Source organism: Brienomyrus brachyistius, chromosome 7 (assembly GCF_023856365.1).
Source record: "Brienomyrus brachyistius isolate T26 chromosome 7, BBRACH_0.4, whole genome shotgun sequence".
NCBI lineage: Eukaryota > Metazoa > Chordata > Actinopteri > Osteoglossiformes > Mormyridae > Brienomyrus > Brienomyrus brachyistius.
In genome coordinates, this window is record NC_064539.1 from 25,945,887 (window position 1) to 25,972,951 (window position 27,065).

The 27,065-nt window shown below is 39.1% G+C and overlaps 1 protein-coding gene across 3 annotated transcripts; it reads right to left on the bottom strand.

The window, feature by feature from the left end:
- Positions 1 to 230: 230 nt before the first annotated feature.
- rab27b (RAB27B, member RAS oncogene family) lies at positions 231 to 26,573 on the bottom strand. Of its 3 annotated transcripts, XM_049020858.1 has the most exons (7): positions 26,479 to 26,545; positions 26,278 to 26,372; positions 16,466 to 16,637; positions 14,866 to 14,951; positions 8,355 to 8,458; positions 7,735 to 7,858; positions 231 to 6,690 (listed from the first exon to the last, which is right to left on the bottom strand). In XM_049020858.1, coding segments are annotated over exons 2-7 (675 nt in total). In that variant the 5' UTR covers positions 26,280 to 26,372; positions 26,479 to 26,545; the 3' UTR covers positions 231 to 6,503. The 3 variants fall into 3 exon arrangements, with proteins under 3 accessions (XP_048876815.1, XP_048876814.1, XP_048876813.1); XM_049020857.1 differs by having other exon boundaries at positions 26,278 to 26,573; XM_049020856.1 differs by lacking the exon at positions 26,278 to 26,372 and having other exon boundaries at positions 26,479 to 26,566.
- Positions 26,574 to 27,065: the final 492 nt, after the last annotated feature.

Genomic DNA, 27,065 nt, shown 5'->3' on the forward strand with positions numbered 1-27,065 from the left:
TGGACTTAGATCCTATCCCTGTACATACAGTACCGGTTATTTAGAGACACTGGTTACCATAAAGCCACACTCACACTCTCCATGGACAGTGTAATTGGCCAGATACCAATTTCCCTGCATGTATTTAGAGTGTGGGGGGGGAAGGGTGATTTTTTTATATTGATTAGGCATAGTGGCATAAACCAGTAAGAGATATAAACAAAACAAGTAAGCCACCTCGTTCAACACTGTGCTTTTCAAACAAACTTTATTCATTTGGAAAAAACATATACGCATTCAAACATTTAAAGTAAATCTATAACAGTATTAGGTGTTCCTCATATACATCAACCAACCTTACAATAAAAGTAAAAAATAAGATCAACATTTCCCACAAACAAGTGATATCGAACAAAACACCAGCATTTTATTTCCAAGTACTTTTATTTTATTCTTCAAAGTAGTTTTATTTATTTTTGCATTTGGTAGCTGTTTTAGTATCTGCAAAGAAACAGATTGATATATTAAACTGATACATTGATTAAGCCTACAGACATCAAATTTGACTATTTCAAAGTGAATCTCAAGCTAATCATGCAAAGGGTGCATTAAAACATACTATACTCTGGTAAAATGTAATCAATGCATGCACTCAAGAATCTGCAGGCATGGTGATATTTAAAGGATTTTTATTGTTTTTTTTTTTAAATATGCAATGCATATGTTCAGTAACAAATGTTTTGGACATCTAATTCAACATATTATAATCACTACATACAAATTCCATTTTATATTTCATATAACAAAATATATAGTTTTAAAGCTTTAAATAGGTGTAATGTATTTATGTCACGTAGTTGTTAAATATTCATTGTCTTGATTGGTCCATAAATATGTTAATCATTTTACTTTTACTGCTCAGACTGGAGTAGGATAGAATTTTGATGACTCTATTGTAGTTTGATATAAATGTGCCAATGTACAGTTACTTGTAACAATCTATCAAAATCAAATTACAATATAACAAACTGCACTAGTCATATTAATATTAAGCAAAACTAAAACTATGGAAAGAAACATCTGAAATTTTTGTGAAATATAAAAGTCTTAACATCTTTGCAAAAACCAAATCAGATGACAGTTCACTGGCCATAAGAACAGCAGTCTAAAAAGCTACAGGTACCTACCAAATGCTATAGGAAATGTTTAAAATAATAAAATAAAACCCAAATTCATTAAGAGAAATGGAAACATAAAAGTCCCTAACAACAGCATCTGCAAGTCCGTCGAGCAACAGAAGAGAATCTAAACTCCACAAGCTTGCCGCTTCCAGAATTTGGCTCGTTCACAATCCCACTTTACAATCGTAACGTAAACATGCATCTTTAAGTTTCACAATAAGTAAAACACCCTGATCATGACAAGAGTCCAGTGATGATCATTTGCAGCTACATTCTACATGCCAGCCAGCCAAAATTTTGCTTCTTTTTTCTTGTCTTTACAGAATATGTTTTTATTTTCTTGATATTTATGTTAATAATATACATCTTATAATATACAACTGTTATGTTTGGCAGACAATCATGGTATTAACCACTGTAGGTGTGTGGTTATAGAAAAATAAACCACTTTCTTGTCTAAAGAAAGAAAAAAGGTTTTTAAAAAAAGCTTTACAGGTATAACAGAAGAAGTGGAGGAAAAGTAAAGATCCATCCATCAATCAATCTTCTAAGCATTTATCCTGATTAAGCTCAATTAGCCCATCTTGGACTACACAGGTCACAAGACTGGGTACACCCTGTACAGAATGGCAGGACACACACATACACACACAATTATACTTTGTAAGCAATTTAGACACCAGGAATAAACCGGTTAACCCAAAGGAAACACACAGAGTTTGGGGAGAAAATGCAATGCAACAGACCGATAGCAGAGGTGGGGTGTGAACCCACAACCCTGGGAGTGTGAGGCAGCACCACTGAGACAGGACAATAAAGATATTTTATAAAATTTCTGTAACAATGACAGTTGCCAAAATACTCATAATGTACAATGTATTAGTAACATATTAGACAAACACTGAGTCTTTATCAAAATTTGCTGTAAAAGACAAGGTTAGTCACCTTACAGTAAGTCAAAGTGAAAAACATAGAATATCTGGCATGTTGTCACAAATTAGTAGCACTTTCATTCTTATGTCATAAATGTTTTACAGCAAAGCTGTAATCATTGTTAGCACTACGTTAGAGAGCTGTGCAAGGTACCAGATGAGCAGAAAAATTTCACACACATGACTCAGTGCACATAATTAAATAACCGCTGGCACGTATCAGTCCTCAAGCGACTCATTAAATTGATTTTTAAAGTGCTTAATAACAGTAACAAATAAACGAAAGTGGTGTAATCTGCATAAGAATAATATTTATAATATTTATATAAGATTACACAATATTTAATTGGTGATTGTGGTTCTTAAGAATAATTAAGTAAATGCAAACCATGCAGTCAGCTGAATTCCGTTCCATTTTCTATAAAAGTTTAGCAAGAGCTAAGAGAGAAAGCATATGGCACAAGGCGGCAGATATTCCGGAAGAATACCATTACAGGTCACAAACAAAGGGTAGCTAAGAGACACCTTATCAATATGACCTTGGACCGGCGTTTCACGCAAACTGCATGTACACTACCGTTCAAAGGTTTGGGGTCCTTGATTTTGAGAAAAAAGCCAGTTTATTTGTCCATTATAAAACCACCAGATCGATCATAAATACTGTGTGGACGTTGTTAATGTTGTAAATGACCATTATATTTTTAACTGAACATCTACAGGTGTACAGAGGTCCGTTATCAGCAACAATTAGCCCTGTGTTCCAGTGGAATGTTGTGTTTGCTAATGCAAGTTTAGAATTTTAAAAGGTTAATTGATCATTAGAAAACCCTTTTGCAATTGTGTTGCCACAGATGAAATCTGCGCTGATTAAGGAAGCAATATAACTGGCCTTCTTTGGACTTAGTAAGTATCTGCAGCATCAGCCATTGTGGGTTTGATTGCAAGCCCGTTTATTAACTGGTCAGAAACAAAGAACGTTCTTCGGAAACTCCTCAGTCTAGTCTTGCACTGAGAGATGAAAGCTATTCCATGCGATAAATTGCCAGGAAAATGAAGATCTCGTACAATGCTGAACACTACTCCTTTCTCAGAGCAGCGCAAACTGGCTCTTAACCACGACTGAAAGAGGAGGGGGAGCCCCAGTGCACAACTGAGCGAGAGGATAAATGTGTGTTTGAGAAATTTTTAAGTGACCCCAAACTTTTGAATGGTAGTACGCAGAGCCAAGTACGTGCATGAAATCCACAACCTTGCAAGGCGTGAGGCCACAGTGAATCTTTGGATAGTGATGTTGTAATTATAAATTAAGCAAAGCTCAGAAAAAGATGCCAAAAATGTAAAAAAAAAAATCTGGACAAATAATATTACTAGAATTAAGACAATAGTTACAGGGAAAGTAAGATATACAGCATACAGAAAAGGCTGTCTCAAAATTTGGTTATGATACATGGTTTTATACAGTAAGAAAACCCATATTCCAAAGCTTTAAAATGGATTGTACAGTATCCACAATAGACTATTTGATTTTTGAATATCCTACTCAATAGAATAATGGGGGTTATACACAATTTTCCCTTTATATTACAGTTTTTCTGAATTGCTAAAACGCATTTCCTAAAGTCTCCTCTCATCTTCTCAAAACACTAAGCACAAACCAAAAAATTCAAGCTACACGCACAAACCTTTGACTCATTTAGCAAAATCAGTCTTCTCAGAACTATATTCTCTTTGCTCAAAAGCAAACACTGCTTTCAGATCACACATCAAGCCAGTCGGTACATAAATACTGAGCAGGCATTACACATTACAGCAAAACACTGAAAATGCTACCAGTTTAAATTAACTGTTGCTGGCATATAGAGAAATGTTTACTCTGGACGTGGTCTTTTGCATGTTGAGCAGCAAAATTGGAAACCAAAAGAATTTAGTAAAAAAAAATGGTACCAAAAATTTAGCATGTTATTATACTAAACAGATATGTAAGCTTTGCAGTGTTCAGTACTCCAAAAAAGTTACTGTAAAGAGCAAAGTACAAAATCCAGATAAGCGGCATATCACAGCAACTGCAAAGCCAGGATCAAAGAAGAATATTCATTCTGCCTCATCACCATGTCTAATGGCTGGCAAAGGACAGAGAACTTTGTCTGCATCACAGGAAATGCTCTCCCTTGCTGGGCGATGCGGAAAGAATCCTCTGTGTGACCCATTTGTGCCTTGATGCACTTGCACTCTCATCCAGCATGTTTTCTATGTTCTAGTCCCTATTTGACTTCTACACCTGTTTAGAAACATGTGTGAACAGTTTTGAGTCATTGTGTTTAAATGATTGTTACAGTGTACAGGCTGTGCTTAATTTTTGTGACCTGTGTTTTCTATTTTGATCAATATTCACCATATTGCAAAATGTGTTTTGCTGAATGATGCGTTTAGAGTTTTGCAAAAAGGGTGACTCAGATCTGCACCTTGTGTCTAACTAGGTGAGCACTGTTTAACGTTTCTCGAAACAAGTGACTAATTCAATAAATGAGTTTCGACAATTGGCAGTTTCGTTCCAAGAATGAGGTTCGGTGTTTTAGCAATTCAGAAAAACTGTATTAGATTGTGCATTAAAGTAGTAAATGTGTTTTTTTATTATTATTTATGCATAACTATTTGTGCTGTCACTTGATATTGAAAAAAATCTAGTTACATTCATTTGTAAATTAACAGGAAATATTTTTGAAAATGTTTAGCAATTGGAAAACAATAAGCTATGCCACATCTTCAGTTAAATATGACAGGGTTTGGCCACCCATAAACATTTGGCGTGCCACACTTGCAGACTCTCACGGTCACACAAATCTATATTATTCCATTATAAACCTAAAATTAACTACACCAAAAGCATTGGGGCAGTATGCAAACCCTACAGACTATTTACAAGGTAATAAAACTCTTACGTACGTGTAAAAGTGTGTGCAGTCTCAAATTGAAAATCTCACTCAAGCCAGCTGACCAAAGTTGGCAACCCAGGCCAGGAATACAGTGAAAGTCCTCAGCCACCCAAACAATGGGCTCCTGCTCCGTGAAGGACAACACAAAGAGAATGAAGGGGAGCTTCTTCCCACTGCCATTCAGATCCTTATCCGGAGCAACACTAGGCCTGGACTTGGCTAATAACTCCACCCCCATTACAAATCCACTTATTACTTATAGAACTACCTGTTTGTACTATGTTATTTGCACATACTACTATAACTGCACATCTGTACTTTATGACATCTGCACCCCCCCCCTCAACTGTTAGACTCTTATGTGTATTTTTTATATATATATTGTATCTAACCCTGCTATGTATGTATCCCACTGTTGAGTTTTAAGTCACAGAGTGTTGAAAAATAACATTTCACTGCAAGTCATACGGTGTACAATTTGATATGTGAAGAATTAGAATTAGAATTTCTTATTTAAAAATGTATCAGTAATTTTTTATATTACTGATAACAGACCTAAAGCATTGAATAGAAAGCGAGTTGAATGCAAATACATATAACCCTTGCTAAACAACTGCAAATACACAAAAGCTAACTACTGCCAAATCCAAGATGTCTGAGAAAAGATCTATGGGGTTTCTGCCTGAACTTTTTTAAAAATACGAAGAACTTAAAGCCATTGATAATTATCTGTTGCTATACTAGCTAGCTCGGATAACTGGAATGGGTAAACGGTACATTTTAGTAACAACTAACTGCACGTGTCAGACAAACCTTCCAGATATCTTTGTGATTATCTTCAGTACTTACTTTGCACTTTTCCATATTATGATCAAAATTCATGACCATTCAGAAATCATAAGGGGAAATAATAACAACATTAAAGCTAAACTGAATTCAGTAATTCAGTTTGTGGAGAAATTAAGCCGGGCAGCAAAGGAGGTGTATTTACAGTCGATCCTTCTGCATCGCAACTTTCCCCATCACGGCTTCGATAGCAAAGTCGGCGTAAAAAAAATATTTTTTGGAGTTTTTGGGCGTTTAACGAAAGTTACAGATGAGTAACTCATAAATGCATAAGATACGTGCACAGTGTTGGTTTGGAGAACGCCAGGTGTGTTTACAGCAGCCGGTCACGTGATATCGCAGTGATCTCTGTCTCGTGTTTTTTTTCACGACACGGATGCTCACTTCGCTTCTCTAGGGGACCAAAAAATGTTAACGTTTCTTATGAAATCGCGGGGAGGGCCTGCACCCCCTAACACCTGCAATGTGGAAGGATCAACTGTGTATAGCAATAATCAAAGATCTGAATGGACTATTAATTGAAGTAGTTTGTTGTCATGTCTGAATGTTTGTTTGTGTCTAATCAAACTATACATCTGCTGTGGCACCTGTACAGATATGGGAAACCCAGCAAACCAATATGGAGATAAAAGCTAACAAGCACATTTCTTCTCATTGGGTGATATTGCTTCCAGTTTGCTGATTCCTTCCCCACTCTGTGTCTCCTGAGCTGGTTTGTCCACACACTGTTCCATGCGCTTCATCACCAGATCCAGGAGAGTAACGACGGCTTTATCCACCTCGGAACCTGTCGCCGCACTCGTCTCAAAGTAAGGAATCCTATACGAAACATGCACAAAAGCGTTCCCTGGCATGTCAGTTCAAACAAACCAGCTATTTACACAGATACAAAGGGTCCTTTTTATTTCTGTGAGAAAATCGTACTGACAGTTTAATCACTAAGATTTGCCATTTTGGATTAGTGAATGACTTTGATAGTTCCATCTCGTCAGAAATTTTTAATATCACTTTTTAAGTGAGGGGTACATTTTAAATGTTTATAAGTTCTTTCCCATCTTATCAACTTCAACAATTGTTATTCCGAGCTCCTCTGAAATCTTTCGATCAGGCCACATTGCAACTAAACAGCATTATGTTGTGTAAAGAAGGTAACCCAATTTGCGTGTGTGTGTTTTTTTTTTTTTTAAAAAACCAGTAATGCAGGTGAAACCTACCCATAAACTAACTGGAACATTGTAACTCTAACTGCTATAGCTTTTAAATGTTTTAACCATTTGTTCAATAGATATGACAATGTGGGGCGGCATGGTGGTGCAGTGGTTAGCACTGTTGCCTCACACCTCTGGGACCCGGGTTCGAGTCTCTGCCTGGGTCACATGTGTGTGGAGTTTGCATGTTCTCCCCATGTCGTTGTGGGGTTTCCTCCGGGTACTCCGGTTTCCCCCCACAGTCCAAAAACATGCTGAGGCTAATTGGAGTCGCTAAATTGTCCATAGGTATGCATGTGTGAGTGACTGGTGTGTGAGTGTGCCCTGTGATGGGCTGGCCCCCCATCCTGGGTTGTTCCCTGCCTCGTGCCCATTGCTTCCGGGATAGGCTCCGGACCCCCCGCGACCCAATAGGATAAGCGGTTTGGAAAATGGATGGATGGATGGATATGACAATGTAATATGTTTTTTTTATGTGTATTTTTTGTTCAATCAGATTGACTTTGTTTATTATTATCACATTGTGGTGAAGACCAGATCACATCTTAGGAGTCATTTCTACATAAAACACAGAGCTTCAAAATTATATAATTAATACATTGGCCGCCAATGCTCTCTACCAAAAACTTGAAGAACGGCATCACCTTGCACTTACCCATATTTATCTGCTAGCTCCTTAGCCTGTTTCTCCTGCACCTCCCTCTGATCGGCCAGGTCTGCCTTATTTCCTACTAATACTATGTCTGGATTTTCACAATATGCGTTTGCTTGGAGCTGGCCTGCAGCAAAATCACACAAGATGAATGAATGTTACATTTATAAAGCACTTTACAGAACCAACGGATAGCCACTTCATCGACCAGCACTGCATAGCACGCACCTGGGGTACGCTTCCCATGCAACGATGGAAGTTAGCTTGAAATGACATAGCATTCACAATGCAGCATACTAACTAACAGCCTAAGTATGACTGTTTCCCAAAACCATTGTACTTTGTTAGTATCATGTTAGTTTGAACCACCGCAGTTTGAACTACAATGGTTCCAAAGGTGATTGAATAATGAGTCAAGGATTATAATAAGGTGAGTAAACGGTGTTTTGTAATTAAAGTGGGGGTGTGTACGATCTTTATGTGCATTTACCCTCCAATAAACCCCTGGATATGGAAAACTATGAATCATGGAATAATCATTCACGACAATCTTATAATTTTTTATCTGGAAAAGGTACCAAATTAAAATATCCAGCACCTAAACATTGCATGCTGCTACTTACTCATCCAGTTCCTGACATTCAGAAAGCTCTGTTGACTGGTGAGATCAAACATGAGCAGGAAACCCATTGCATCCCTGAAGAAAGCAGTCGTGAGACTCCTGAATCTGGAGAACAAGAAAAGTCACAATATTGCTCAAAAGTGTGCCATTAAAAACTGTTTATTTGCATTACTTCAACTGTTTGCGATACATGTTTTCAGGTTCGTACTAAAAAAAAAAATCCATCTACTAAGACATTTATTCATTCAATCAGGGTGAGAATGGTCAGGGTGGTTCCCAGTGTGTCAATGCATGCTCAGTGCAGTAATTTATTAATGCATCATTCTTAAAATGGTTCTCCATTTGTGTCAAGCAGACAAAGACAGAGCTGATTCAGAAATGAACCCTTGTTATTTTATCACAAATCTTTTCCTACAACAAAGGGGGCTGTCTGAACAGCAGCCATGTATTCCCTGGACAGCCCCATCACCTGCTCTGCCCATTTAATCCTTATTCATTCCACACTCCCCAACCTACACAATTTCTAGATACAGTATACTGGAAGAATCAACTGGAAATGTGAAAGCCGACGAAATAGATTTGGTGCTTCGCTCTTGAATCAACTTCAATATTACACAGCCCTGTCATTTAGTCCAGCCTTTGAATGCATTGAGAATTGAACCCCCAAGCTCTGTGTCGTTAGTAGAAGGCTCTCCCTGTCAAGCTACATGACAGCTATCGATGCACTACTAAAATGTATTTCAGTTTGACTGCTCAGAATACACTAATCAAATCGCATCATATTAGAACAAAAACTTTTTTTTTTCCAATATGGGATAATCATACAATACACAGGACGGATGCCAAAAAAAAATGAACAAAAAAATGTTCATATAAGTATTTACAAGGGATTATCTAAAATGAATAAGATCAGTATTCACAAATCAAAGAACGTTCAACTCTTGGCTCTTTCAACTGGAGTGCACAAGTTCCTTAGTCACAAAACAGCAAGGAATATTGTTGAGTGAGTGACTTAATCTGGCTTTATAGCTGAAGTCATGTTTCCAATGATTAAACATGATCAATCACTTTCCTTTTCAGACATTTCCAGACACGGACGCATATATACAAAGGTGAGTACGAAGCTTGGGCTCCGAGCGCATGGCAGAGCCATCTGTCTGGTGACCCAGGAGCACCGTCAGTGATAAATATCGGTGAATTAAAATGGCGCAGTCAAAACTAAATATTATCACATGCCTCTCTTACACGCTCTACCCATGTCTTTAAAAAAGTGACACAACTAAAATCTCCCACAATAAATTTTAGGACTGCTATGGATAAAATTAGGACATTCAGAAAATCATCTCACGGCCTACAGTTTTAGAATCATAGACCTACAATGTTCCTGGGAAGTTCATAGAAAGATCCACGAAATAAGTTTAGATGGCAGATGACTGCTTTCACATGATGGTGGCTGCAAGATCCATTTTTGCCCTCAGCTGCTCTCTGTCATTGCAGTTCCAGTTACCCATACAATGCTTTTGCAAAGTAATAAGATCCAGCAAAGATCAGAGTAATAACTACAAACGGAGTTGTCCTATTCTCAAGGTTAAGCCTGTCATTTCATTCAGCCACCTCTTTGTGTCATCGCTTCAGTTTTGGCGCAATTTGTCTCAGAATTTGCACGGGTCCGGATTAGAGCTGTCATGATTATGCAATTTAACTTGATTACTCAATTATTAAACAGTGACGATTCGAAATTTTGCATGCAGGATGAGCGTCCAGATAACGAGTGACAGCATCATTTGTGCAGAAGCACTTCACATTAAAAGTGAATGAGAATGCAGTTGTCTGTCAGTACTGCAAAGCGGAACTTAAATATCAGCACAGCACGACAGCAATGCAAATATATCTGAAAATAAGACGATCAGATTTGATGGACTCATCCAGTAATGAGAGGCTAGCCATAGATACTATATGTGCCATTTAGCCTCTTGGAGTAGCCTAGCCTGTATTTCTCATCACGTTCAATTATTGTGCTTATTATAATTCCTGTATGTCAAAATAATCACTGCTAAAATGAAGATTAGCCGCATCATTTTAGGCCCACGCAATATGGTGCATAATAACCAATTAACATTAATTATTTCTTGTTAATGTATTGTGTGTTGAGTAGGGCTGAATGAAACTTGAAAAAGGTCACATTGTGATATGTAGACTGTAAGTTAAGTATATAACTTTAACTTATCTACCAACCAGTCTGTCAGATAAGTTACTGGTGTTGACAAGAGTTCTGCCAACAGACTCAAAGCAGTGCCAACGAATCGCTTGCTTTTGCTCATTATTGACACTGTAAATACAAAATATTTCTATGCACTGGAATACGGATGTTTTTTCGTGACCAGTTCTTGTTCACATTTCTCCACTAATTTTATAGTTTGATTCCTCACAAAATCACCACACAGTCTGTGAAACAGTCCAACAGAAGGAACGACACTCTGTCCCTCATGCCGAAGAAGAAAGACACACGCGCAGCAACCACAGAATTCCAGATGTACTCTGTCGACAATTTGAGACGCTTCTGTCCCTAAGTTAAGACGATGTTCAAAGTCAGAAAAAATGTGGACTGTCTGGCAGGGAGCTCGGTGACAGCAAAAACATGGACTGGATTGTGTGTACAACCTCTGTGGAGTGACAAGGGGAGCCTGTGCCAAGCAGTATAGGGCACAAACCAGGGCAATGTCCTGGATGGGCATTTCCGGGCAAATACACGCAGAGTCACACACGAGGTCATTTGGAGGCACAAATTTACCTAAATTTTCCTCTTGAGACCTTGGGGGTGAAGCAGAGGATACAGGGAGAACATGCAAACCCCATCCACAGAGAAAGTAACTGTTGACCCCCCCCCAAAGGTATGATGTAACTGCTGCGTGCTGATCCTCTTCACCATCCAAACTGAAAAATCACCCACTCATCAGTCTTTTTGTCCTGGTCAGGATCACCTACAGCCCATCCCGAGCGGCACAGGGCACAAGCCTGGGGTACATCCAGGGCGGGATGCTAGACCAGCACAGGTCTCACACACACACACACACACACACACACACACACACACACACACACACACACACACACTAGGGGCAATTGTAGAAGCACAAACAACGTTTGCTGGAAAACATCCACAGAACATGGAAAGAACATGTAAACTCCTCACATATAGAAAAGTGATGGGATTCAAAACCCCATATTTGGGGTGTCAGGCAACAGCGCCACCCACTGAGCCACCATAATAATAATAACTGATCACAATAATAATAATAACTGATACTTCATTGATCACAATGGGGAAATTGTCTTTACGCCTCCCTCAACTTGCTCTTTGTAGAGTAAGCTGTCTATGAAGGGCAGCCACCTGTAGTGGCACCCAGCGAGCCGGGGGTTAAGGGCCTCGCTCAAGGAGCCACAGATGGACTGAGGCTGGATTTGAACTAGGGACCTGCTGCTTAGAGACACACAGGCTTAGCCCACTGAGCCACTCGCTAGCATAACATCCGACCTACACGTCAATACATATTAAAAAGTGATGGAAGGTTCAATGACTATGCATTTCAATTATTCTATATCGGTTTCATCATATAAATACAACAAATAATGTTTACTTGAAATTACTGAAAAGGAAGTGATACAAGAATCAAAGATTGGCAAATAAAAGCTTTTAAGTCATGTGGATTGTACATGGGATAAAAGCAGCAAACTGTACTAAAGAAAAGTATGCAAAATATGCAAATTAATTGCAGATGCAAAAATAATTTTATTCTTTTCCTTTAGATGACAATTACATAACAGATAATGTACTGAAAAGAAATGTTTTGAGATTGCGTGTGTGTGTGTGTGTGTGTGTGTGTGTGTGTGTGTGCGTGCATTATATATGAGAGATATATGAGAGAGAGAGACAGAAAAATTAGGTGCTTTCTCGTAACATGAAACTTGCACTTGCATAGACAAATGTCCAAAGGCGTCTTTTAGGGAGAGAGGACTTTTCCTCCTAGACATGGATATCCTTTGGGCGGTTATTTTATCATGAAAATCAATGACAATAAAACCAAACTTTGTAAATCGACTGCTCAAGGTACATGAAAATTAATGAATGAACAAACATTACAGTTATATAGCGCTTTTCAAGACACCCAAAGTACTTCATAGAAGCAATGGGGGACCCAGGTAAACCACCACCACTGTGTAGCCCCCACCTGGATAATGCGACCGCAGCCATTCAGCACCAGTGCACTGACCACACAGTACCTACGGTGGTGAAGGGTTAGGAGAGAATTCACCAGTTAGGTGTAGGGGGTGATAAGGGGGCTAGATATGAAAGGGCCACAGTGGGCAATTTTAACCAGAACATCAGGGCACCACTCCTACTCTAAGGATGCCCAGGAATCATTCATGACCTCAGAGTCAGGGCCTTGACGTTACGTCTAATCAGAAGGACAGAACCATTATTACAGCAGGGGCATCGGGATCCACACGGGCCACAGGATGGTCTCTCCCATGTTGGCTACACCAAGTGCTGGTTTGTGTTTGTCTTGGACTCTAGTGATAAGGAAATCTGTGCATCAGATGACTAATTCCAGTGTTTTAAAAAGCTAATTTTTATTGGGAGAATGAAAAACCACATGGAAATGACACTTTGCGTGCTTTTACATTCTCCGTACATAAGCAGTGCCATTCAATCCAGATCCACTGACGCCGACACTATGATTGTCAGTGGCCCAGTAAGATATTCATTTAGACCAAACAGTAATAGAAATAAATGGTTTTCCTTTATTAACCTAAGGCATTCAATAAAACATTCCTATAAAAAAGATTTCGCAAGTCAAAATGGTGTAAAGCAAAGAAACAATTACTATTAATTTGTATGGGGAAATGCAAAGTGAAATATTAACCTTAACACATAAAACCTAAAAATAACACTTACATACAGTAAAAGCAGGAATATGATACACAGCCGACATAAAGTTGATATACTTCATAGACATACATTTTTTTGTGTGTACATCGGAGTTTCACTTACCAGAATCAAGACAGTCATATGTTGCTTAATGACAGGGACACATTATGAGAAATGCTTCAGTAATAAAATACAAGAATTGCAACATAATGCAAAATAATGAATCCAAGTACAATATAGGTGGATGACAATACTAGTAAAATGCAGGTGCAGTCATGCATCACTTAATGGGGATATATGCTGAGAGATGAGTCATTGGGTGAAAATCATCAGTGTATTTACACAAAGAGATGGTATAACCTACAACACACCTAGGCTATACGGTATAGCTTAAATAACAATAAAAAGTACAGTACACTAAATAAGCCAGTAAAACAGTTACCATTAAGTATTATGTACTGTACATAATTGTATGGGCTATTTTTTTTTATGACTGGGAGCGCAGTCAGTTTGTTTACACCAAAATGACCACAAACATGATGTAATGCATTGTGCTGTGACGTTGCAGTGGCTGCATTGTTAGGCGATAGGAATTTTTCAGCTACATTATTCTTATATGGAACAGTCATATACGCAGTCCATCATTGACTAAAATATCATTATGCAACACATGACTGTATAACTGGCTCGCTCACAAATGTCAAACTATTTTCACCTTTCTCCTTTTGTTTTTTTTTTTTTGTAAAAGCAAAAATCCTCTTCAGATTTCTTTCAGTTAGAGAAAATAGGTGCTAATGTAGGTCGTTTGTAAAAACAAAAAGGTGTAAACGAACGTTCGCAAAGCGGGGAGGGGGGGGGGTAGCTATACTGTCACAAAGCATATACCTGCATATTGATCTACGCCATGCTCCCAATCTCAGGAGTCAGATGAAATGGCGCGAAGAAAAGAATTCAAAGAATTCTTAATGAGGAAAGAAAGTGCTGAGATGATTTAGCTAGAGATGAATGAGGTGGCAGGGTGACAATGAGGAAGCATATCTGAAAATATGTAAAACGCAGAGTCTTGCTGAGGACGAGACAAAGCTCTTTGGGAGTGACTTGCTTCTTGAGATATTTGCATGACAAAACAAAAACACATGACACAGGGCTGGGCCCAGGGAACGATTTTTATTTAAGATACATGGACTGAAGCAGCAGACAAAACTGGTGGATGTGAATAACTGGGAAAAAAAAACATGCAGTATGGCAAAGAGGGAAAAAAATAATTCAAGTATAAAATCTGAGGCAAAGCCACTGCAGATGTACACTTGGACCAATTTACTACAAACGTGAGTATTTATTCAATCTATAAATAATCTACAAAACTAGTAAAAAACTACAGGATGGCAGCCTCATCTTTTCCCCAGTTAGCACACAATTTAGGCCTCTGCGTAACACTGAATTCAGATTTCCACTATCTTATACACACATATAAAAATCTGACCAAAGTCCTTTAATACCACAGCAATGTATGACCTGTGAGGAGAAAAAGAGGTGAACTCCGTATCATTGATGACATCACATACAGCACAGCAGCATATACCTTTCTTGTCCTGCGGTGTCCCAGAGTTGTAGGTGCACTTTAAAGGTCTTCCCTGTTGTTCCACAGGGGCTTGTTGCAGTATAAACCTAAAACAGATTAGCAAAACAAAAGAATTCTGAACCACTGAGGACACCATTTGTTGCTTCTAAATAAAACCAGTATAGCCAATTATGGATATATGTGACCCATCATCACAAAATGAGTCTTATGGATGCAGCTCTACCAGTGCGACTTAAGACTCATTTCGTGGTGACGGGTCACAATTATGCATATGCAATAACAGATACAACAGACTCAAATTACATCAGATCTTGAAACTGGAGGTTCCACACTAAAGTGGTGCTTTTCCGAATTTTGACAATGACATCATGGATAGTGAGCAATTTATCAATCAGTATCAATATTTCTAGTATTGATCCAGTACATTAATGCAGCTAAGAGGAGCCTTTCCCAAGAAGGACAGAGCCCCAAGGTGATGGAACATCCTAGGTGGGACACCATGATCACATTACTTTATGTCATATATCAAACTGCGTAATGGGATGTGTACGCACACACTCACATTCAGTACATTTTAGCGATAGTGATGGGGCGTCACCTGCAATAAATACACGTTCCAGTAAACATTACTACTAATTTCCTTTGCCAAATTTTGTTTGTTAATACATGATATATTATAAACTGAACCAAAAATGATAGGATGTTGATAATAATTATAGTTAAATGAAACCATTTACATCTTCCAAAAAACTCTATCCAGGGTAAGTATTAAGTGATAGATGCTAACTGTTTGCTACCCCTTCTAATTGATGGGTTCAGCTGCATCCACCACTAACAGGTGTATAAAATCAAGCATACAGCCATGCTCTCCATAGACAACTGGCACTGGCAGCAGAATTATAGTCAGCTACCTTCAACATGGCACCATCATAGGATGCCGCCCTTTCAACAAGTTAGTCTGTCGAATCTGCAGACTGCTAGAGCTAGCCTGCTCGAGAGATTGCCAGGTGCTGAACACACAAGTTACACACTGCATCTGGAAGCAACGTCGGGGCGACAACTGCTTGTCAGGAGTTTCGTAAAATGAGCTTCCGTGAGCAAGAGAGGATCATCATGTGCTATGGCAAGCATCAGCTGGAGTGGGGTAAACAATGGCAATATGGGAACTCCGAAGCAGGGGAGACGTCGTAACGCTTGCTGAATGAGTGATAAAGCTCTGGGGCTCTTTTCTGCGGTAAGTTAGGTCAGTTAGTTCCAGCAAAGGCTATTCTTAATGCTACAACATACAATGACACCTTTGGTCACATGAAGCATGAACCATGGTTCAAAATAAAAACAAAAAATGGAATAAAAAAAAAAAAAATACAAAAAAAAAACCTGAAATGTAAGGACATTTGGTGGAGAAAAAAGTAAAGCTTGAGAACCATTTTAAATCAAACCTAAAAGTGTAAATGCAGACAGCTTTTGAGAATAAAAATGATTTGAAGAAGAAAATGAAACTTTGCCATTTTACAGTGACACCTTCTGGACATATAATGCAAATGCAAATCAATACCTTTTTAGCGTGGTATTTACAAGGAGAGATTAAAGGAGTACTTACCACCCTTTTTTCCCTGAAGTCTATTCCAACTGTTGTGATGAACTTTGGGTTAAACTTGTTGTCGGTGTATCTGTACAGGAAGGTTGTCTTACCAACACCAGAATCTCCCAGAGCTAGGAGCTTAATCAGATAATCATAGTCGCCATCAGTCATTGTGCTGCTTCCAGTGAACCTGCCAATATATGCAAACCTTGGTCAATCGCTTTCTCCGCCAATAAGGTAGTTTTGACATTTCATCTTCTAGAACACCAAAATGTGTTTTCTACTGCCACACCATAAAATGTCTGCAAAAATCTAAAGTAGTCAAACAGATACTGAAATCCAGATATTACTGTGTTCTTATACTGGTTTGTCTGGAGCCATTTGTACAATACATTTCATCCCCACCTGGTTCAGATTCATTATAATTAAATTTATGAATTTGTTTCATGTTTTCAGCATATACAAGTCATTTACTATTGCATGCTTAGTGTTCAGACACACTGTCCCATTGGACAATATATACAGTCATGTGATAAAATCAGGGCACCCCCTTGGAAACGTGTCTTTTTTAACATGGGTACACATATGGACATGTGATCTTCATTTTAACAATGCTGATTAATCAATCAAACATAACTAAACAAATAACACTGAAGAAACATCTTTTACAAAAATGATTTGTAAAATGTAATAGAAATGTAATTTCTTTTGAGGAAAAAAAAATGACACCCACATATTCATTACTACTTAAAATGCCTAGAATTAGATGCAAGAGCACCACACCAGTAAAAAATGATTAGAACATCATTACTGTGTACTTTGGAGGAGCCTGACTTATTTAAAGCTCAGACATTTAGTTTGGTTTGCTTGAAGTTAGTGATTTCTCCATGGCGGCTTAGCGGTTAGGAATGTGCACTTGTTATTGAAAGACTGTTAGTTGGGGATTCAAACTAGCAAAAGTACCACTGAAGTACCCTGAGCAAGATACCGCCCCCCCCCCCCCAAGCACTGCTCCCTGGTGCTGAATTAGCTGCCCCCTGCCATGCCATGATGTGACATATGGGTTAAATGCAGAGCACACATTTCATTGTTGTGTACTGTGTGCTGTGGCAGCGTTTCCCAACCCAGTCCTCAGGGAACCCCGGACCGTCCACGTTTTTGCTCCCTCCCAGCCCCCAGCCAATCAGGAACACCGAATACCTGGTACAGGTGCGCTGGGAGCTGAGAGGAAGCAAAAACATGGACGGTCCGGGGTTCCCCCAAGGACTAGGCTGGGAGACGCTGTGCTATGGTGTAACAACTAATCACTTTCCCTTTCCCCCAAAGAGCTCTTTGTGGCTATCAGAAAGATTGTAGATGCATTAGCTACGGTTGTATTACGATTGTTGTTGTACGATTGTATTAGCAATTCCATTGTGCAGAAAATAATTCAGAAGTGGAGAACATTTAAAAACTCCCACCAAGGCCAGCTCAACTTTTTTTTTTTTCCCCAATAAGTTGATGTCCAGGTACAGACATCGACCATCAAAAAGAGACTTTTGAGGGATATGTGCAAGGAGGAAACCCTTGATGTGAAAAAGGGGGTGTGGGGGGGGGGAGGGGGTGGCAATTGGGGCAAGATTGAAGTTTTCCCAGAGAAAACCTAGACAAAAGACAGAGATTTCAGGAGCAAATGTGCATTGGAAAGATGAATCTAGAATGGAATTATTTGGACACAGTAACAGAGGACATATTTACTGTAAACCAGTGAGAGCATTTGTGCAAAAGAGCCTCATACTAACTGCGAAGATGGGGGTGTAAATGTCGTGGTTTGGGGCTGCTTTGCTGCAGAAGGGCCTGGTCAGCTCACCATTACAGAATCCATATGAATTCTTCATTTTATCAGAGGATGCTGTGAGACCATCTGGCCGAAAATTGAAGCGGAGGTGGACCATGCAACATGACAGTGACCCAACACCAGTAAATCCACCAAGGAATGGCTCAAAAGAAGGAAACAGAGAGTTCTGGAATGGCCAAGTCTAAGCGCCAACTTTAATTCTATTGAGATGCTGTAAGGTGATTTGAAACAGGCAGTGCACATAAACACAACTAAAAGAATTCTGCATTGAGGAGTGGGGAAAACTTTCTGCTAGTCAATGTCAGACACTGGTAGATGGTTATGAGAAATGTCTCATTGAGGTTATTTCAACTAAAGTGGGAAACACTAGATATCAAGGCATACAATGTTCTTTTTTATTCATTAGGAATAACAGATTAATAAACACTGAAAATGTGGTCAAATTTCACATCAACACCCCATGAAATAGATGAATGATATTTGATTTTTATATATTTTTTCCCCAGCATAACATACATCTTGCTCCATAACAACATTAACTGCCGCTGAGGAACCTAGTTCCTGACTTCCTGAGCCACTGGGTCATCTAGACCAGGAACTTAATGTGTACTTTTACAAACTACACCGCCATGCCAAAACAATGAAGGACGAGCATATTGTTCTTTTACTGGGTGGAATCGATCGCAATCAAAATTGGACACAGCCTATGATTTATATTTAATTTACATTTAACTAATTCTTTCGTTTTCCCCAGAATAAAAAACAGTACGTTATTCCACCAATGAGCACCGGCGATATGGGACATAAATATATAGATTTTTCCAACGAACAAATACGGATATGCAAGCAAAAACGTGTCCATTAATGCATTAAACATAATTGAAGTACAAAATAATTTTGTCTGCTAAATTTCTACTTATGAATCTCTTTTCCCAGCACTTCTGCATAAGTTCCAAGTTGGTGGGGTGTAGTCAACCAATCAGGAAGTTTAGACACCAGAGGTTTCCTGCACCTATCATCGAGTCACAGGGTGCCCTAGAAAATATTCATGTGTAATGTTCATACTCTGATAAATTGTATGAGGGCATTCCACTATTGTCTGTAGCAAGAGATTCTTATCAGGGGACTCTTGGTTGTAGCCCAAAGGAGTTTCTCATTACACCATGCAAGTACCTTTGGAACTGCTCAAAACTGAAACTAGTGGCAGGTAAGCCTAGCACAGAGCACAATGTGCATATTACAGGAACAACAACATAAATTGGATGACAGATATTGATAAGTGAAGCAGAGGCTGAGAATAAGAGATGGCTGACATAAATCAATGGGCGGTTGATATGTAAAAGGAATGCAAACACACTCACACACACCTGCCTATTTTGAGAGACACATTGCTGCCTTGGTTACATGTTGAGGGTCTGAGAAACCTGTGTAAAATACAACCTAAGTCAACAAGTCAAGGAATAACACACACATTCTGGGCAAAATCACAAGCTCTGTTCAAACTTGGATTACATACATACAGTTTATCACAGTGGAATTTGGTAGGTAAATTACTGCTTTGCAGGTTACTTTTCTGTGTGCAAGATTTAACTGGACCCCAACTTAAGAAGTTGCATCACTTTAATTTATAAAGATAAAATGATCGGGTGGAACACTCTATAAAAAGCCCTGAACTGCATGATTTTGTGACTTATGTAAAGATACAATAACTTTAGCCAATGTCTGTACTTTAATGTACATATTTTGTAAGCTGTGCTCCTGGGTCTGACATGACAGTTTCACTTTCCCTCTCAGCACATTTGGACGCCAGCCCACTGCAGGGCACATTCAAGCTCAGGCTCTGGGCAACTTGGCGATGTCACTGACCCTGTCGGCGTGTCACTGGACGAGAAACTCACGTGATTCTCAGAGATCATGCGAACTCCACACACAGCGAGCAAAGACCCCTAATTCTGGCGGTATGAGCCAAAACAGATACCCCCTGAGCTACCTTGTCAGAAATAGCTCCCCCCCCTACCCCAAATGCATGGTCGCATAAGTAACTAGAGATTAAGGACCAGGGGGTCGTTAATACTTAATGCTGGCATTTAGTCAGTTTATGCAGCATCTTTGCAGATGCCCAGTTGAACAGCCCAGCTCACTGAAGCCCTGCTCTGCTGCAGAGCCACATCTATCCATTCTTATCAGTCAAATATCACAAAATTTGGAAAACTGTGTGCCACTGTTTAGCACAGCTGTAACAAATTAATCTGGTGATGTCACACCTAGTTAAGTGAATTGGAATGGCTTAATTTCACATTTAAAATGCATGAAAAGTGCATTTAAAAATATGAGGCCATATCGCCCACTTCTTCCTAGAACTTGTCCAAAGCATCAACTTAATCTGTGGCAGATATTAGATGTTATAATCATATCGCTCTTAACACGACGCGTTAGCAAATCGCTAAACCCATATCTTTGTTTCCCATTCCAAATTTATTCTCTTGCACTTTTTTTAAAGGGCAAAAGCTATGATTTTTGGTCATTTAATTTAATTACCATTGACACATTTACATATCAGGTAGTTTATGTATTTTATTTTAATGAGCAAATTCCACTATCAACATGTCCCATAAATGCCAGCTCCTCTTCACCGAAGAATTAAACCACAATCAGCCTTTTTGAAATGTCAGTTTTTCCTCACCATGTCATTGTGTCTGGCTAACTGGAGATGCACGACTTCATTAAACAAACTATAAAATTCCATTTTCGATTTTAAGAAATAAGGGAGGGCTCTCCACACTGTGTATGTCCATGACGATAAAATTATCACACCCCCAAAACTACAAGACAAATTGCATCACATTAGTTACAAAAATAAGAAAGGATTTTATTTTTCAGTATAGGATAGGTGCAAACTTTAATCCTCACATTTTATAAGAGACTTTAGTTGCATGGATATATTTTTGCACAATAAAAAAAACTGAATTAGAAAAATAAAAATACATTATTTGTGGAATATACCCAGGATTAGCTATAATCAACAGGAACAGTTTTGACAGTATTTTGAAGTCTTTCACTTAGAGTACAACAATTCCTTGGCCACAAATCAAAAAAGGAATATTGGTGAACAAGTGAATTGTCAAATGTGGTTAATTGCTCTCCTTTTCTCTCTCTCTCACTCTCTCACTCTCTCTCTCACACACACACACAAACACACACACACACACAGCTGACAGCGAACCTTGGTCTGACCCTGTACTCAAATGTTATTTATCTGATGCCCCTGGCACACTTTGTGCGACTTGTCTTAGTGTAATCAGGTTAACCTGATCTAATCCCATTCATTCATGTGCCACCCCTTATTAAGACTAAGGTGGGGGAAGGGGGGGTCACCCAGAATAAATTGTCAAATGAAAATATTACAGTATAACTAAAACATTATTATTATGCCACTCTCCCCACTTCTCCAAAAAAAGTGACAAAGTCCACCACATTCAGTTTTGAGGAGTGCCCCACCCCACGTCGACTACAAGGTACCAGACTGCTACCAAAAGAATCTGCCGAGTGTGGAGGCTACTGACAGACACACATACGCACACACACTTTTTAAAAATTCAGGAAATCAGCACACACGCCACAGTGAGAATCACTGACCTGAACGAGGTTCCTGGGAAGCTTGCAAAAAGATCCAGGGAATAAGATTAGATGGCCGATGGCCAAGTTCAGAAGATGATGGCTACAGGCTCCATTTTGGATCTAACCTGCTTCCTGTCACTGAAGTTCCAATTTTGGGGTGACTTGGGGTTTGGTCAAATATAGATTTTTAGGTGTAAGATTTTTATCCACCTATTGAAGAATCTTCTTGTCACTTAAAGAAAACAAGGATTAAATTGTGCAAATAGAGTAATAACAGTGTGCTATCACTATGCACCACTGCTTCAGTTTTCATGTGATTTGTCTCAAAAATTTGAAGAGGTTCAGCTTCACCTTTACAATGTCTGCAAAAGCTGAAAAGGATCTTTCAAATATTTTTGCCCTTTCCTTCCTTTGCTGCCACATAGTGTTGCTGCTTTGACATCAGATGTACATCCATCCATCTATCCATTTTCCAAACCGCATATCCTACTGGGTCGCGGGGGGTCCTGAGCCTATCCCGGAAGCAATGGGCACGAGGCTGGGAACAACCCAGGATGGGGGGCCAGCCCATCGCAGGGCACACTCACACACCATTCACTCACACATGCATACCCATGGGCAATTTAGCAACTCCAATTAGCCTCAGCATGTTTTTGGACTGTGGGGGGAAACCGGAGTACCCTGAGGAAATCCCACGATGACATAGGGAGAACATGCAAACTCCACACACATGTAACCCAAGCGGAGACTCGAACCCGGGTCCCAGAGGTGTGAGGCAACAGCGCTAACCACTGCACCACCATGCTGCCCCAGATGTACATCTTCATCTGTTTTTTTACTGAAGCAGTTAAAAGATCCATCAAATACTTTTTGAATTAGCGCATTCTGCTGCCACCAAGTGGCATCACTTCAGTTTTGTGGCGATCAGTCTCAACATTTAAGAAATTCCAGTCTGGTACCCATACAATGGCTCTAAAAAGTTTGCAAAACAGTTTGAGTATTTTCTTAAGAAGTGAAGCGTCTTCAGCGGCAGTGAACCGGTGCCAAACCCATACGTATTCCCCAAAATCCAGGGAATACAATGAGGATTAAGCGAAAAACATAATACATTAACATTAAATGTAGCAAGTAAGCACCGCAGGCAGAGCCTTGCTAACAAGCAGCTGTCCAGAGTTAATACTTCCTTGGCAGCTGGAAACTGCTCTTAAGTGTTCATCCTCTACTCAGACACAGCAGGGTGACCAGTGCTAATTACCAGCAAAAGATTAAATTCATTCTCCATTCCAGAGGCATCATTATCAGCCCTCATCTATTACCCTTCCACTACCCAGAAGCAAATCGCTGTCACTTATTCATCTATCTGATGTGTTTTTACCCAGTGTGACCAACTAAAGATAAGGGTTAACACAAGAAATCCTAGGAGTAAAAGCCACTGCTCATTGAAATCCAGATGAGCAAGCTGAGGGGCCTTAAAAGCGTGGCAGGCCTCATTGGAGTCGTTCTGACAATGCGCCACAGGGAATGAGGATTATACCACCCAGCTAGAACCCCAAAGAAGCTGAAATCCATGACCAGGGAAAAGGGCCATCTGGGCCGGCCTGCTCAGGTTGTCGCCATTGGGACCCTCAAGAAGTGTTCTTAAGATGGATGGATATTTCAACATTTATTAAACATGACTGATTAACATAACCTATCATACTCAAATCTATTTTTAATACTTTGGGGAGCTATTCATGACTTGTGTTAAAACATGATTTATTTTGCTATGCCAAACTCAAGAAAAAGCAGTAAAAGAAAATGGCCACTTTAATGTGACAGCAACTCCGCAGTCTTCTCTGTCCCACGTGGTTACCGAGCTAAGCAGGTTATAGATATAAAGGACTGCAAATGATGGTGTTAAATGGCATGAATAGGGTACAAGTTTCAATAGAGAAGGACACCAGCCCAACACAGCGAGAGACGAAACATTGCAGCAAAAACCAGAGAGAAACCCAAGAAGATCCGGCATAAGTGCAAACTTATTATTGCAGTCATCACAACTTTTGCTACCTTAACTTGGAAATATTCAGTTATTACATCATTTAAATATGCCAGTTGCCCAGCAAGTCAGGTTTTATTTGTGCACAATTCTAAAATCCATGCCCTTGTTCTAGATGTTATCTGGAAGGATCTCAGTATGTTACAATGTAAAAGAAGAACCTGAGATAAACTGTCCCTTTCTTTGCTCTAAGTGAAGGATACGTTTAAAGGTTTTTGGGGGAACAAGGGACAACTTAAGAACAGGGTCAGTTTAGGCGTGGGTGGCATCAAACAGTTAAAGGGCACACAAACACCCCTCTGTCTCTGTCTCTCTCTCACACACACAGGCAATTTGGTGACTCTGACATGTTTTTGAGAGGAAACCCCACGATGGCATGGAGAGAACATGCAAGCTCCACACATGGGGCCACGGCGAAGACTCAAAGTCTGGTCCGAAAGATTTGAGGCAGGAGTGACAACCAACTGCACCGAGGAGCCACCCCGAAATAGCAACCTTCAGAAATCTTAAATATAATGTGAACACATTATATAAAAAAATTTCAAAATAATTAAAATGTGTAAAAATAGACATCAAACTTATGACCAGTAATGTAACAGAAGTGTAATGGCCGGAAAGATGCTCAGTTAATGCCCACCATAGCTGGAGGAACCATGAAAAATTTCTAGTCTAGTAGTATTAAAAGAAGATGTGATGGCAAAGTGGCAGCTAACACAACATATGACAACATGTAGAATACCATTTTCTGTGGTGGGGGTGGGGTTAGGACAAATACACCAACCCCAGGCATGCCTGTCCAAAAACACTAAAAAATTATTACTGCATTGGTACAGTGGTATGGGGGGGGCATGGACATTTTTGCTTGCGCACGGTGTACATGAAACTCATTGACACCTTTATTCAAAAAGTACAGAGAAGAGATGCAATTTTTATATGCTTTGTGGCATTGGAACCCTGAAGCTCTTGGCTGTTAGCATGATGCTCTCTCACTCTTGAGCTATAGGAGAACTGTTTTTGAATTTTATTTTTCCAAAACAGAGCAATCCTGCAATATACAGGACATATACCAAAAAAACAGAACAAAATTCTTTATTGTTCTTATTTACAGCATATTCAAGGGATTAGCTACAATCGAGAAGAATATTTACAAAGCAAAGCTTTTATTGAAAAATAGAACACACACAGAGCTGAGAGCAAAGCTTGTGGCCTGAGTGCACAGCAATGCCATTTATCTGGCAATCTTGGAGCACTTTGCAGGACAAATTTCGACAAATGTATCTTTATTGTAAGTTATTACAAGTCTGCTTTACACACAATTAAATTCTATCATAATAAAAAGTTTGCCGAATTTCCCACAATACATTTCACCGACCAATTACTGCACTACTACAGATAGAATTTGCCAAACAAGGGGGTTAGAAATAAAAAAATGTTAAAATGTTTTAAGAGCATGAATAGGTTCAAATCATAGAAGAAAAAAATAAACCAGAATCAATGTACATCTACAATATCAAATACTTGTTTAGAAAATTTTGAACAAAAATCTCTTATATGACCACTAAAACAATTTAGTGAAATGGAAAATAAGTATCTAACATACTGGGTGTAGGGTTACTAATCTTTCAGTATTATTACTGTTTTATTAATTTTCAACCTGTTCCACCATGAGAAACATTTAACCATTTTACAGTAAAGAGAAGTGCGTGTGCTAAGGGATTACTGTGTGATCGATTAAGCACGAACAATAGATTGTTACAGCTTTCCACAACTAAAGTGTAGATCCGGGTGGAGTGCCTTGTTTGCATTGCTGTGAATTCACGTTTAGCCTTTCACGTCCATCAAATAAACCAAACAGAGCTAATCGATGCTGGACTGCTAAGGTAATACATAAATTGGTGACGAACTTTAAGCTCTCCCCTTGGCATAATTAGACATAGATATACATTTTAATGGAAGAAAAGGTGAGATCGTGCCCAATGGATATACGGTTTATCATCGCAAAACTCAAACAGGAACATACCAAGTCATTCAAATTAAACAGAACGACACATTCGTCACAAATAGTCACAGAAATAGTGTTTTCTAAAAACAAAGACCTTTGCAAATACACCACTTATAGCATCCATTCGTTATGCAGTACGGAAACAGTGCAGTTCGTGACTATATAGGGAAGGATCTGCCCCCTCCCCAGCTTGGTATATGCCGACCAGACTAATGCTTTAGTGGCAGCAAACTCGAAGACAATGTAACAATATAACATTGTATAATGACGACACACACCTAGCTACTATAGCATTCTCTTTAAATCTATGAAGGTAATAAATGTTTTGTACTTACATAATAATAATACAACTGCACAAATCGTGTCAGTAGGCGTCTGCCTAGCCCATATCTCCTCAGCGCGGAGGATTTATTTTTTTCTTCTTCAGTGCCTAAGAAAACCTATACTAAGATGATGACTTTCTTGAATACGTTTAATTATTTATATTAAATATAATTTGCCTTAGCGGCAGTATCTACTTGCTCAGAGGGACATACTTGGGCTTGGTGTTTGACTGGCGAGCTTCCATCTTTACTGTCTTCTGTGCATGTTGCTTCTTCCCTTTCGCAACAAGCAAACACTTCAACGCTGGGACGTATATAACTTGTTAGCCGGTGCGCCTGGGTCCTAGCGCCCGGGGCCACATTAAAATAATGTTGTTTTCAGTTTGAAGAACGGCAACAGGTTGCGTGGTCTTGTATTTACTTACTCAATGGATCTTTGATCATTTTACATATGTCCAAATAATTAAATTAACTTAACTTCACTAAATTATAATGTCTAATCAATATTTATGCCGTAGTACATTTATTATTAGAAAAAAACTTCACATTTATTCTCAGTGTCTCTGAACTGTGTTTGTTACTAATGTTCACTCTCCGCTGGATTACCGGGGTTTGATGAGTGAGTCAACACTACTGTATAGACAGTGCATGAGAAGAAGTGTCTGTCAAAGCTCTGTCATGACAGGTGACCGTATACCAGAGCAGCTGTAGCTTCTTTGCAGTGAGAGGAATGCAGTGTTTCGATTTAAAAATAGAGTACAAATTTATGTGCGAATAAAAATATCTTATGAAAAAGGCAT

Excerpts from the sequence above, each read along its gene's own strand:
- rab27b (XM_049020856.1), bottom strand. The coding sequence starts at position 26,510 with ATGGAAGCTCGCCAGTCAAACACCAAGCCCAA. Across the intron at positions 16,638-26,478 it reads CAGTCAAACACCAAGCCCAA|GTTCACTGGAAGCAGCACAA; the intron begins GTATGTCCCTCT and ends ATATATTGGCAG. Across the intron at positions 8,459-14,865 it reads GACACCGCAGGACAAGAAAG|ATTCAGGAGTCTCACGACTG; the intron begins GTATATGCTGCT and ends CTTGTTCTCCAG.